Source organism: Onychostruthus taczanowskii, unplaced genomic scaffold (assembly GCF_017590055.1).
Source record: "Onychostruthus taczanowskii isolate IOZ18803 unplaced genomic scaffold, ASM1759005v1 scaffold64, whole genome shotgun sequence".
Taxonomy (NCBI): Eukaryota; Metazoa; Chordata; class Aves; order Passeriformes; family Passeridae; genus Onychostruthus; species Onychostruthus taczanowskii.
This window is the reverse complement of record NW_024504122.1, coordinates 2,907,696-2,922,043: the sequence shown is the minus strand read 5'-3', so window position 1 is coordinate 2,922,043 and position 14,348 is coordinate 2,907,696. Positions and strand designations below refer to the sequence as shown.

The 14,348-nt window shown below is 38.8% G+C and overlaps 1 protein-coding gene across 3 annotated transcripts in view; it reads left to right on the top strand.

Moving 5' to 3' along the window:
• Positions 1–14,348, top strand: part of CABIN1 (calcineurin binding protein 1) — a 109,787-nt gene that overhangs the window by 16,583 nt on the left and 78,856 nt on the right. For all 3 annotated transcript variants that reach the window (XM_041420353.1, XM_041420354.1, XM_041420352.1), the window contains exons 21-27: positions 2,949–3,110; positions 4,606–4,812; positions 5,166–5,311; positions 7,875–8,136; positions 10,845–11,105; positions 12,141–12,292; positions 13,295–13,473. In XM_041420353.1, the coding sequence (XP_041276287.1) occupies positions 2,949–3,110; positions 4,606–4,812; positions 5,166–5,311; positions 7,875–8,136; positions 10,845–11,105; positions 12,141–12,292; positions 13,295–13,473 (1,369 nt within the window). The remainder of the gene's footprint in view (positions 1–2,948; positions 3,111–4,605; positions 4,813–5,165; positions 5,312–7,874; positions 8,137–10,844; positions 11,106–12,140; positions 12,293–13,294; positions 13,474–14,348) is intronic.

Below are 14,348 nucleotides of genomic sequence, written 5' to 3'. Positions count from 1 at the left end.
GTTATTAACCAAATGTTATTTAAAATATACATCCAGAATTCATCTGTTGAACAAAGATGAGAATGAAGAATTACTTTGGCCCTCCATTTTCCTGTGTCTTAAGGCTGTTCTTTGCTCTGTTGTTCAGATGGGTATGTTACATCTCATCTCGTGCTCCAGGAATGAGTGTCTGGGCACTAATACTGTAGCATTATTAGATGAAAGGACTTAGCCAGTCGTGGTTGACCTTTTTAAGATTATTCCTTGAGGTCTCATTGTTACACCAGAAAAGAAATTTCCCTTGGTTAAGTAGAATATTTCTATGTGTTTGCTCATTTTCTCTTAGCTCAGAAAGCCAAGTGTTTCCCTGAGCAGAGCATTGACAGCCTGGGACAGCCTGGCTGCTGGCAAATCCCAGATAATGTGATGCCATGGCATCCACTGGGCTGTGCTCTTCAGGGACATTTCAGTGGCACTTTGCAGATTCAGCTTGACTTCACTGAGGTTTATTACCTTCAGCCAAGAGAAAATCATGATTAGTTCTGCATAGAGCTACTCAGGAATCTCCTAATTTCTCTTCTCAGCACTCCCTGGAGCTTATTAGCCACAGCTCAGTGCCAGACCCCATCTACCTCTGCATTTGAGCAGTGGCATGTCCAGGACAGTAATTTAGACAGCTGGGAAGGATAGCACAGAGAGCCTGAGGGGTTCTGCAGGAGTCAGCTCACCCTGGCAGGGCTGGAGTGAATGAGCAGTGTTTGAACTGAGGCTGATTCAGGCTAGAACTATCAGATTATGTCCTGCTCTCCTCAGCCTCCCTGGTGTTAGGAGCATAATGCAGATACACCTGAGCTGCCCCTGCAGGGACTCCAGAGGGTTTATTAGCTCAGGCCCTGTGCTTCATGAAAATAGATGGGCTGTTGCCAGGCTCGAGCTTGCCCACAGATGTCATGCCCTGAAGTGATGAGTCTGAATTGTGCCTGAAAAATGTGCCTGTACTCACAGCCTGGGGAGCCACAGAGTATGGGCTGGGAACCTGGGCAAAGTGCAGATGACTGAGAGCTGGCAGTGCATTTGCAGTGAGATCTTTGCAAATGTCATCGGGTACTTTAAACAAAATGTTCCATTTTCACTGACAGAATTGCCAGCTTCTTAAACTAAAATATATTATAGTATTATTAAACACAAGAATTTGGTTTTCAGAGACTAGAGGGTGTTGGAAGGATGGGGAAAGACAAAGGTAAAATGGGATGAATTATTTGAATAGAAGGCAGCTTCAGAAATGTGAACAGTGTGTTTCATAGATTAGTGTTAAATGGTCACCTTCTCTAGGCGAACTCTCTGCTCGAGGACCTTTCATTGCTTGTGGATGAATGTGCTGTGCAAGAGAAGGTGTTAATATTAATTAAGGCCTTTAGCAGTAGTCTGAATTATTAGGAACGATTCTGGATTTCTGCCAAGAACTTGAAAGTTGAGTAATAACACAGGAGACTATTTTGAATGCTGTTAAAGTGAGAATTCTGTTACTGCTGTTAGATGTGCCTTTGTTTGTAGCAGTAGGAATATAAGGCTTTTGTTACAGTATCCTCTGATGCTCACTGTTTTTCTTCAGCTTATTTAGCTACCCTTTCTGTAAATTTCAAATGTTGATCACAAATTCATGCAGGGAAAGTGCTGGCAATAAGGTGTCTGCTGGGACTCAGTATGAATGAGTCTGCTGTGACTCCAGATGTCATTGAAATGCTTTCTAAGAATTGTCTTAGCTTTTCTTTTTCAGGGGTTTGGCTCATAATAAACAGTACCTTGATCTTAGCAGAGATATTTTAATCAGAAGAGAATCAGCATCTTCTACTTAATTCCAGCTCTTTCAAATGAGCATCTTACGTGTAGAAAGTCAGACTTTTGCCTTGTCATGCAGTGTTTGTATTGACAGGAAAGCTCATCATGATGAGAAGCTTTGTGTAGGATCATGCATAAATAATTGAGTTTGCAATCCTAGGCTTTGAAAAATGATAAATGGTCACAAATAAACATTTCTTTTTTTATTGAAATTCTACAGTGGAACACATTGAATTTGAATCTTAAACTACAGTGGATGTGGGGTCTTGATTTGGTTACAAAATAAATATGCAGAATGCCCCTACACAGGTTACTCTTGGTATATATATTTTTATTGACCTTGAAATGTCTTTTTGGAATGTGTTTCTCTTGGGTTTGTTTTTTGTGGAAGCTTAGTGAGAATTTTCAAAGAGTTACCTTTCTTCTTTTGGCATTCAACTGCAGTTTTTATAAAGATGTCTCAAAGTATCAGCATCTTCCAAAATATTCTACTGATGGGTGCTTTCTCTTGTACTGTTGAAGGTAAAGATAGCAACTTGCTACAGTGTTTAGTAATTTGGGACCAATCCAGCCACTTTCCTTGGTGTGTAGCCATCTGTGTAATACTGTTCATACTGTTCAAATCTATCAAGTCCTTTTAGCCAGATTTTCATTAACTCTCTCTCTTCTTTTGCTGCCAAGTCCGCTCCATCCTGCTTTTTTCATGCAGAGGAAATTGCTGGTTGTGAGTTAGGGCAGAAATTCTTCTGTACCTTTTCCTTATTCACAGCATTGATGAACTGTAGTTCACAGTTGTATTCACAAAAGCAGCTTGGTGTATAGGGGGGAAGTTTGAATGCTTTTAAGTCTGAAACATGAAGCGGATATTTAACCTCATTGATTAAAGATAAATGTTTATGAATTAATGCAGGAAGAAAAATAAAAGCACTTCAATGCTGCTGCAGTGCCATTGGAATGACTTGTGTGAGGCCAGTTTACAGAAATACAAGTAATATTTGGTTGTTATTGGGGAAAAATTCATATAAAAATCCCTTAAAATCCCCTAAAGTTGTTTTCATCTTCTGCCTTCAGCCAGCTGGGCAGCTTGCTGTGATCTGCAGGTGACCTTGTCCTTGATGCTTGACTTGTAGGTCCAGGTACTACAGAAAGAACTTGCAGCTTCCACTTCTGAAGATACCCATCCATACAAAGAAGAGCTGGAAACAGCCTTGGAACAATGTTTTTATTGTTTATATGGTTTCCCTAGCAAAAAAAGCAAAGCAAGGTACCTAGAAGAACATTCAGTACAGCAGGTAAGTTATGTGTTATGCAATGTCAGTGGAATATCCTGAGCTGATGAAAGATGCACTCTTGTTCTAATGCACTTTGATATATTTTGGATAAAGACTACTTTTATTTCCTTGTAAATTTTATGTATTTTTACACATTGTAGAGAATAAAATAAAAGTTTTAGTATTTTTAAAAATAATAAATATAACAAGTCAAATAGTTAAATTGCTAGTCTTATCCATAGTAGTCTGCCGTTCTGAAAGTATTGAGACATTGATTTTATTAAACTATCACTTTCCTATTTTCAGCTGAGAAGAAGTTCAAGGTTGAGGAAAATTTAGAGAGGAAAAGTCAGCTTGAGAGAAGAAAGTTTTAGCGGCCAGGCTTGCAGTTTATGAAAGTGAAAAATGTCACAGTTAAAAGTTTGCAAGTACATTATGTTACCACTTATTTTGACATCTCTAATGGTAAATACCTGATAGCTGTTTGTAAGAAATGTGAAATTCAGTTGAATGTGGGAGAAGGGCAACTACAGATTGCCTGTGGAAGAGGGTTGTAATATTAAGGGACAAAGAGAAAAATACAGGGCAGCAATACAATGTCCTGCCTTGAGAAACATCTCTGGTTTTGTTCAAAAACCCCAGACTATTTTGCACTTACTAAATGCAAGTGATCGTAGAATTATCAATCAAAACCATTTTCAGGCAAGCAAAATTACTGTCTGGCTCTGTTGAACAAACCTTTTAAAATACACAAATACTCTTACATTACTGTTTGTTGAACATTTGGAAGTTTTATATATGTACATCTTAGAGAGTGAAGATAATGAGAGAAAGGGGATAAATAAGAAAAAGGGGAGTATAAGGAGATTGCCCTCTGCAACTTCCCTGCTTTTCAATGCAGAGCAAAATTTACTGTAATGGTAAAGTGAGCAATAAAAGGAGAAAAACTTAGTCTAGCAGAAGAGAACTGTCGATGATTTTGGGTATTTTTACTGCTTTCAAGAAAGAAAAGTGAAGAGAAAATGAGTACATTCTGAAGTAACTTTCTGCAGAGAGTTAAAAGATTTTTGGGGCTCAGAATTTTGTCTGATTCCCATTTCATTAACTCTTCTTACTTGGCTCTGAAATGGAAGGGGCAGAGTTGGTCTCCATATCTTACCCATGATCTCAGTGTCACTCAGAATGTTTACAATTGGTCCTTGCATATAAACAACTTTTCTGAGCAAGTCTTCTAAGCAAGTAGAATGAATTTATTTTTACTTTATTTTGACTTTAGTGGCGTACACTAAGTTACAGCAATATCTTTGTCTGTTAAATCAGTGGGCAGTATATTGTATTTGTGAGCAGCATAAATTAATAGCACCTTTAGCTCTGTTCTTGGGAGGTTCAGTTTGGTTCCTGCTAGAGTAATGTGTGCACTCCTATGAACTAGAAAGTCTGTAGAAAACCATCTTTAGTGGACTTGAATTTTAGAATTTGAAGTATTTTTTCCCCTCTCATCTACCTCCCTCTTCAGGTTGATCTGACATGGGAAGATGCTTTGTTCATGTTTGAGTATTTTAAGCCTAAAACTCTTCCAGAATTTGATAGTTACAAAACCAGTACTGTGTCTGCTGATTTGGCCAACCTTCTGAAGAAAACTGCCACAATTGTTCCTCGAACTGACAAGCCTATGCTGAGCCTGGAGACTGTATCTGCCTATATTGAAGGAACAAGCAGCAAGGTATAATTAATTGTTTTTTGTAAAATTAAATTGAAGGGAGTAAAAATCGGTGTTGTCTGTTTTTATGTTGACTTTGAGATTATTAGTGGGATGATTTATTCCGTGATGTTGGGTTTCCTTGGGTAATTGCATTTAAATAAAATAAGGATGATCCCACCAAAGCTTTTAGTCTTTGAATAGTAAAATATAGCCAGGATGAGATGTTCATTAGTGTTTGTAAGTGCTCTATCTGTGAAATGCTTTCAATGTCTTCATATTCAAAACCTTCATATTGTGTGATGAAAAGGCTACTTCCTCTACAAGGAAGAAGCAAATGCTCATTTAATATGAACATTTGCCTTTTTGATTTTCAGGCACCATCTCTCCCTGAGGGTGCAGACTATTCTCCACCAGTGGTGACTGAGCTGTATTACCTTCTGGCAGATTATCATTTCAAGAACAAAGAGCAGTCCAAGGCCATTAAATTTTACATGCATGACATTTGTATTTGTCCAAACAGGTCAGTATTTTGGAATCCTGCTGCATGTCCTTCATTCTTCTCGCTTCTTTCAGCACTGAAAAGCAGACAGCTGGTTTCAGGAATGAAAAAAAAAAACCCAAACAGCCAAAACTCCCACCTGCAATCCATTATCCCACGTCCATTGTATAATTAAGTGCATCTCTAAAACAACCCAACAGAGAAAACAAAACCCAAAATGTAGGGTTAAATATTTGCTTGCTCTGAAATTAAAACCAAAAAATGAAAGGAGGGGGGGAAGCTAAATTGAAATAAAGAGTAACTGTGAAGGATGAACTGTTTGTACCTTTTGTTTTTTGCTTTGGCATGTTCATGCATGATAGGAGTGAAAAATGTCATAATTTGATAGGTAGTTATAGCACAAATGGCATCCTTTAGTGCATTAAGTGCTTAGACTGACCTCCTCCTAAAAGTGTTGATTTTGCTGCTAGAGAACTACACAGAGAATACAAGTGAAGTATTTAAGTGATACTTAAACAAAACCACCTTGTTTCTTGATCATTTACAACTCACTGAAATACCATCAAGATTAAGCTCTCTGATCTTAAAAATAAAGCAAGTTCTGAATATCAGTCTTCTAAATTAAATTAAATAACCTTTAAATTTGCTGATTAAATATAGAGTTTGCATATTAGGTGTTATCATTTTAGTTCTCCTTGAAGTTGATAGATCAGGGTCAGTGACAAAAACCCTAATTTGATAGATTTGAGACAAGAAAATTGTTTCTAAATCCAGTCACGTAACAGAGACAAAAGGGAAGGTGAAGGCACAGAGCAATTTTAGATGTGAAATCTTCAGAGGAAATAGCTGTAGTTTAATGTTATTGCATCTTCTAGTCTGGGACTTGTGACTAGCAAATGGCAAAAACTTTTGTTTAAAGATAGGTAAAGAAATTACCATTACCACCCCCTACCCATTTTTAGGCAGTCTTGATGTTCTAAAACTTAACTTCAAAAATAAATGAATGGAATGCATTTTTACTTTAATGTATGGCTTTTTTTTTTTTTTTTTTTCTCAGAAGATGCCTTATGTGATAGCATAGGTTTTTTGCCCCAGTCAAAATAGCTGGTACTTGTCTGAACTACAGTTGCTGTTCCATTCCCCTCAGGAATCTGACTGTTGAGGTCACTTGACCTAGAAATGGGTTTTCAGTTGGAATCAGAAGAAATTGCAGGCAAAAATATGAGAATATCATGGTGGTTGCTGTGGTGCTAAAATCATGGTAAAATTGAAAAACCCCAGAGCAGAGGAACCCTGGTGTTAAAGTGAGGTTGTGGCCTATGGAAACCACCCTTCAGACGGTGTTGTCAGCAAACACTGGGCTGGACCCTCAACAGTCCTTCCAGCAGAAATTACAGTTTTGGTTCCATCGGGATTTTCCTACTTGAATGTGATTTTGGCTTTATGATTTTTATGCTGGGAAATTATGATTATTCACAGTTGAGTCCAACAGTACACGGTGTCATCATGGCTGCTGGCCTGCAAGGTAACAACATTTTGACAGGGCTGCATGGTTACTGAGAAAAAAAACAGTGGGAGTGCTGCCATTAGAAATGTAGATACACTGGCTTTGCATGGCAAATAAACCTGGAATTTTCATCTGTTTTCCATGTGTGACAGATACTGGGGACGGTGCTTTGTTAGGAAACCACTTTAAGAAAATCAGTATGATTTAGGCTCTACAGCTTGTGTTCCACTCTGAGGAGAGAAGGAAGTGCAGAAATCTCTTTTGTGTGATGAAAGGAGGAAAAAGTTGTAGATACAAGAAGACAAATCTTGTCAATTTGTAGTGTGATATTCGGGGGGAGTTTGTTCATGGGTTGTAAGAGCCTGAGATGAGAGATGTGGGACTCCAGGTGGCTCTTCTAAATGCTGTTCCTTGCAAAGAAGTTGTTACAGCAGTGGTGGGTGACAGCCACACCTACAGCTGCCAGCTACAGCTCTAGGCAAGCCTGAAGCCCCTTTAGTTATGGTTACAATGCATTATGTATTTTTCTTTGCTGAGCATCTTAATACATAACAACCAATCAGCACCATATGCAATACCATTACTATTACCTATAGCCTATCATAACTACTATCATTACCATATTATGGTAATTTCTATCCAATCACATGAGTTAGTATGTTACAGTTTAAGCTTAAAGTTGTTTTTCAGTTTTCTTGCAGTGGAAAATTCTTAGACCTTTTTTCTACTTGCCATATTGGCATATTGGTTTGCCTATGGTATCTTTCTGTTTTTCCTAAGACCTATTTCTGCTTGGTAAAAACATCTTTTTTGTTTGTGGTCAACATATCCTTTGCTGTAGTCATAAAACCCCCTTCCAACTTGATATAACCTTTGCTTTCTTAGTTGTCCAACAATGACTGCTCAGCAATTCTCAATTTAGACATCTATTGTTCTTTTATATCAAAACTTGCTTCATCTCTATTCCATTCTCAGGCTCTACATTCAGAGATCTTTCTGCCAAGCACACATGTCTGTGAAACTTTCTTGTCAAACTTCCATCTTTTCCAATAATGGGTTGTGTTCCTGCCTGTACAGGTTTGACTCCTGGGCTGGGATGGCTCTGGCTCGAGCGAGCCGCATTCAGGACAAGCTGAACTCCAATGAGCTGAAGAGTGATGGCCCCATCTGGAAGCACTCCACCCCTGTCCTGAACTGCTTCAAACGGGCCCTGGAGATCGACAGCTCCAACCTCTCCCTGTGGATCGAGTACGGCACCATTTCCTATGCCCTGCATTCCTTTGCGTCCCGACAGCTCAAGCAGTGGAAAATGGAGCTTCCCCCTGAAGTTGTGAAGCAGGTGGGATCTAACAGAGAGAGTATAACATTTTAAATATTTTAAATTAGGTTTTTGTCTTGGTTTGGAAAGACAGGTATCTGCAGAGGAAGGCAGGAGCCTCCCCTGAAATGGGAAATGTAAGCCCCCTCCCTCTTAATTACAAATTTGAAATTAAGGGGCTCTCAGACAAAAAATACGGGAGCAGGAATAACGGTTCTTTATTAGGGAAAAAAATAAAAAGATAAAATAAACAATGCAGTAAACCTAAACAACACTGACAGAGTCAGAACATGACCTGACACCCTGTTGGTCAGGGTGCTGGTAGCATCCAATTGGAAATGTGACTGCATTCCTCCTGGGGTGTCAGGGGTGGTTCTGCTGGAGCAGGGATCTTGTAGAGTGGTGTAGTCTTCCTTTGAAGATGGAAGAGGCAGCTGTTCCTCTGGGAAATCCAGTGGAGAAGCTGTCTTGCTGTCCCAGGATCTCAGATTCTATCCAGGTAGGAATGCTTGGCTCCTCCCTCTGGGCTCACATCTCCCAGTGAGTGCTGTAGTTCTTATCAGCCATGCAGGGACATTCCATAGCCTGTTATCACCAGATGTCTCCCCAGAGGGAGGAGTGGTTGTGGAAGAGATAAGGAAAACTGCCCAATTAACAGAAGATAAGTGCCACACCTCTTAACAGATGGCAAATAGAATACATCTTGCCTTGCAATCTGGGACAGTTGTCTAATATAGTAAATTTTTAAATTAAGTATTTACATGCTATATTCTACATATGAGACTGTATGGTTACTTAGTAATGTTGGAAATTCCAATATTCATTCCAAATCTGATGGTTTTTTCCTTTTTCCTGTGTGACATCAGTTTGAGCCTAATCTTTGCATTATCTGTTGAAGGTGACACAAAATTATTGTAACCTTCTGGAAAGGGGAATTATATTTACCTTTCCTTTCTGTAAATGTCATGCGATGTTTCCAGGAAAAGGTGAAATGCATACATATTGAAATAGTGAAGAGATCAGAAATTACTCTGATATCTGTGTCCACATGTCATTTCTTATATCTAAAGAATCCTCCCCTTTTTCTGTGGTTTTGGGTCATTTACCTAAACAAAAGATCAAAGTGAGAAGATTGGTAGAATTTCTATTGAAAACATTGTTATGAATTCATTATCTCTTTCTGCTAAGGGAAGTGAAAAACATTATTAAGAAGTTTATTGCTAAACCAAAATGAACAATTCTAAATACACCCTGACAGTGATAAGAGTTGCTTGGGAAAATGTTTGGTCTTTTTGGACCAGTGAACTCCATTTCTCATTTAGCTATTCTGACTTCCACATGTTACCTAGTCTGCAGCTGAAAGCACAGTGAAAAGGAGGAAGTGCTGCTCCTCTGGTGTAATGTGTCAGACTTCCAGTGTTTGAACTACAGAGATCAGTGCTGGGAGCACCTTTGCTTCTGGGAGAAGTATTTGCAGGAGGTGGTGAGTCTCATGTCTGAGCTGCCTCCAGCACTGCTTTAACACTGCACTTGCCACAGGCACTTCCTTGCCTGAGAACAAAGCTGATGTCAGCCTGTATTAAAAGGGAACAAATAGTTTATTAAAGAGAATGTTTGAAATTACAGTTAACAATAGAGTTTTCTTCTGGAGGGTTATTGCATCCAACAGCTCTGAAATTAACTCCTCAGAAAATGAAGTTACTACATTTTATGTCTTTGCCCTGTCAGAAGTTTGGTCTTACGGTTTTACAGCCTCTTGGCAATGAGGGATTTGCTGAAGAATTCCAGGGACAGTGCTGGAATTACTTCATAATATCAGATAAAAGGAGCAATACAGAGCAGCCATCTGAAGTTGAGGATTAAATGAGAATGTTTATTTAGGACTACTTAAATCTTCATTTTTTTCAAGTGAATATATTAAAAATGCATAATTTAGTAAGAAAAGATCTATTATAGTAAAAGATAAATTGAAACAATTTCATTTCACTTCCACAGATATATCTCTTCAGGAATGTGTTTCTCATACATAAAAAACCTTATTATTCTCTTCTTCTTACAGAATGTTTAGGAAAGGAAAGGTTATGTTTTAGTTCTTGGTTATAGCCACACAGCTTAAATTTATAAACTTCATTTTCAAAGAGAGAAAATTACATTAATGCATCTTTTGACCTAGTTTTTTTTACATGAATTTATTGGCATTTAGCTTTAATTTATGCTGCTGGTTTTAATTTTTTTTTTTGACGGGGTGGGGTGGGGAGAGTGTTCATCTCAAAATTAGATACATTGCAATCAAGATGAAATACTTTTCTTCACAAATGAGAGTGGTCCATAGTGGCTTTAGCAGACTTCAGTTGCAGAACAAAGCAAATAATTTTTTTCTTTGAAGAGTTAAGATAATTACAGCTGTGAAAAAGTGGTAGAATTTCTGTAGACATGAATACTGAGTTATTATTTTTCAGATTTATATAAATATAAATATTTCTTCTGTCTTACTGTTTTGTTCTGGTTGTTTGTGCCAGCAGTCACTGGAATGAACAAAAACCTATCCACAACCACATTTTGTGGGCTCTTGGGGTGTGTTTGACCACTTGGGATGTATTTGAGGTGTCTACATCTTTTAAGTTGAAAGTGTTTAAAAGCTGTGCCGTGCTCACGTGCTTTTGCACGGGCAGCAGTGTGTTTTTGGGGCTTGCCAGGTGAGCTGCTGTGCTGTGTTGTGCCCTGTGCAGATGGAGGAGCGCAGGGACAGCATGCTGGAGACAGCCAAGCTGTGCTTCACCTCTGCGGCGCGCTGCGAGGGCGACGGCGACGAGGAGGAGTGGCTCATCCACTACATGCTGGGCAAGATAGCTGAGAAGCAGAAGCAGCCTCCTGTGGTGTACCTGCTGCACTACAAACAGGCAGGGCACTACCTGCACGAGGAGGCTGCTCGCTACCCGAAGAAGATTCACTACCACAACCCACCAGAACTTGCCATGGAAGCGCTGGAGGTAAAGGGATGTTGAATGTGTAGCTGGAAGCCTTGTTCTTGTAGGAATGTGCCCCCTGTTGATGGAGTGACAAAATTATCCTTTGTCTCCTTAAAAAGGAAAAAAGCCCAGTGGTTTCACTCCTCAATTAGGTAAAAAGAACACCTCATAGGACCTTGGGGACTTCACCTCAAACTTAATGGTAGCCAATTGGACAGAAGCCAAAAAGTCCAGCCTAAGCAATTTACTAGAAAAAGAAGAGAACAAAGGAAATCGCTTTTGTGAGGTGCTTTACCAGGAGCCAGAGTCTCTTGCCCCTGGCTCAGGTTTTTCTCTGTGAAGAGATTTGTTATTTTGCCTTTTATTAAAACTTTTCTGTTTCCAGCATTACCACAGAAGCCATCCTGCTGATTTTACGCCATCTAAGGTAGCTGAGCTATCTTGGGTGTGGTACAGATCTCCAAGAGCTCATAAGATCTGGCTCGAGGAGAGCCCTACATCGGATTCTCTGCAGGTTGTTAGGCACATGTAGATGGTGCTCTGCATTGGGGAGTGTTTGCAAGACTAACTTGGAGAGTGAAATGGAGCCTGTTATTCAGGCTGGTTTCATTTCAAAGGCAGTTTGGACAGGTGGGCAGCAATTCCGCTTCTGAATTTTGCTGCACACAGTTCATTGGATTTTATAAAAATCAAACATTGATAGGATTCACGGGCATCTCATACCTATGGAAGCACAGGTTCATGCATGAGGTGGGACCTTTGCTTTCATTGTGTTGTCTGGTAGAAGCTCTAGAACATACCCAGTGGTCACTTGCTCTCAACAAGGCCAGTTCTGCTTTCTTTGTTGTGTTCCATAGGTTATGGTTACAAAAGTTGCAGTGTTCAGATTTTGTAATTTAAGAGCAACGTTCAAAGGCAGGGAAAGTTCAGTCCAGGTAAGTTTAGGTGACAGGTGGCTGTCTTAAGTCCTGCAGATTCTATAGAGAAAAGACTATTTGTAATAGATTACAGAGCTACAGATCCTTTACTGACCAAATGGACTTTGGTGTTTTTTAGGTATATTTTCGACTTCATGCTTCTATTTTGAAACTTGTGGGGAAACCAGACTCTGGAGTAGATGCAGAGGTACTTGTTAGTTTCATGAAAGAAGCTTCTGAGGGACCCTTTGCCAGGGGTGAGGAGAAGAACACCCCAAAAGTTGCAGAAAAGTGAGTGCTACTTTCCAGCAGTATCCTCTGAATGAGTGCTTATAAACTACTGTACGATAAACTGTTACAATTAAGCTGAATAAAATACAAACAAAGTGAATAAAATTTATGCTAATGTTTGCAGTCTTCAGGTACCTTGAATAAGATTAAATGCTGCTGTTAGATCTCAGTAAATGGCTCAGAGGAAATGGGAAGGGAACAAAACAGAACAATTCTGATTTTGTGATCCATTTTGAAGCCACTGTTTTTATTTATTCATAAATTTGTTTTTTAAAACCAACAGTTAAAAAATGCAAACGCAAATTATGTTCACTTGTAGGACAAGGGATTTTAGTCCTTGCAATTTTTCTCATTAACAACTGCAACATAAATAAGAATTTACTATTGACCAGTGATAAGGGAGTGTCATGGTGGAGAAACTTCATAATTACAAATTTCCCTGGGCAGCTGCTAATCATAAAAATTGAGAACTACAAAAAGCTATTTTTTCCTCTTATTAAAAAAATCTCCATAACATTAACAAAAATACCTTCTCTCCCTCAATGAATTAAAAAAACCCCTATTTTAGAAGTCATAAATTAACTAAAAATTTTAAATTTTCTTTACATTGTCAATAAGAAAAAGAAGTCATTAAAAAAAAGTGTTCTAAAAAAAAGCTATTTGAATTCTTAATTTTTTTTTCTTTTAATTACTGTTAATAAAATTCTCTTTATACCCTTTTAAAGTTTGAAACCTGCTTTACCTTTCTCCTAATCCTGTCTTCCTGTCTTACCTCACAACAAGAAATAAATACACAAGTGATTAACCAACACTAAAACCCACCACAATCTTTCATACATTAGTTAAAAAATCTTAAGTTAACAAACCAAAACCACTACAGAGAGGAAAGAAGTTGTAGTAAAAATCCCTTATTTAGGATTTGTCAGTGAGATTGAATTGCTCTATGGGAAATGCTGTAAGAATGTGTACGTAAACACTTGCCCTTTCTTGTCGCCCTCCCAGAGAAAAGCCTTGCTTGATAGATGAAGACTCTCACTCCTCAGCTGGAACAGTGCCAGGCCCTGGGACTTCCCTGCCCTCCTCCTCGGGTCCAGGTCTGACATCCCCACCTTACACAGCCACTCCAGTTGACCACGATTACGTCAAATGTAAAAAACCCCGCCAGCAGGCAACGCCGGACGGTACAGTCCTGTTCTCAATTCTGCAGGGAGGTGCTGAGCTGAGCATGGGGGGCTTGAGCAGTTTGATCTGCTCAAGGAGGGTGAGGGGTCTGTGGTATCACGGGCAATATTGAAGCTCATTATCTTTTTATATATTCAGTACCTTAAATAGAATCAATGTACAGTCAGAGCTTTAAATACAAAAATCAAAGTTGTCACCTGCCACCGCTGGTACCCGTCACTTAGTCAAAACAGTAGTGTTGGTAGGAGGAGTATGAGCTCTCTGAATTTTCAGTGATTTTTTTTCTTCAGAGCTCTTTAGGAAAGATGTGGGTTCAATCTTTAGAAGACTGGACACTGTTTCGGCCTGTGTGAAATGAATGGTGAAAATTCAAACTGGTTCAAACAAGACAAATTGGTAAAAAGACAACACAGGCCTGTATTACAATTTCTTGAAGGAGGCAGGTGGCAACTATTTTGAATATATTGTGATTCAGCACGAAGTGATTTGCATGACAGTCCAGTAGATTTCATCTTTTAATTTTTCTTTATCATTTACAATGATTGGTTAGCAGCTCATCTTTGTAGAATATAAAGTGATAGAATAAATAATTGGCTTATAAATGTAAGAAGAAGGGGGGTGGTGTCATAGTGTTAATGAAGATTTTGCAATTGCATGTATAATAGAAATTAAGTTACAATTTAAGTAACCTGAGTTTATTATTTGGCTAGGAATTTGATTCTGATTCTACTCTTCCAGCCATTTGTTTATCCATCTGGATCTATGAGTATCAGCACTCAAGGAGTAAAATACCTACAGTGTTTAGCTTGGTGATGGTAGAATGTGCCAGGCCCCACAGAAATGCTCTGCTTGATATGAATTTATTTCTGGAGGG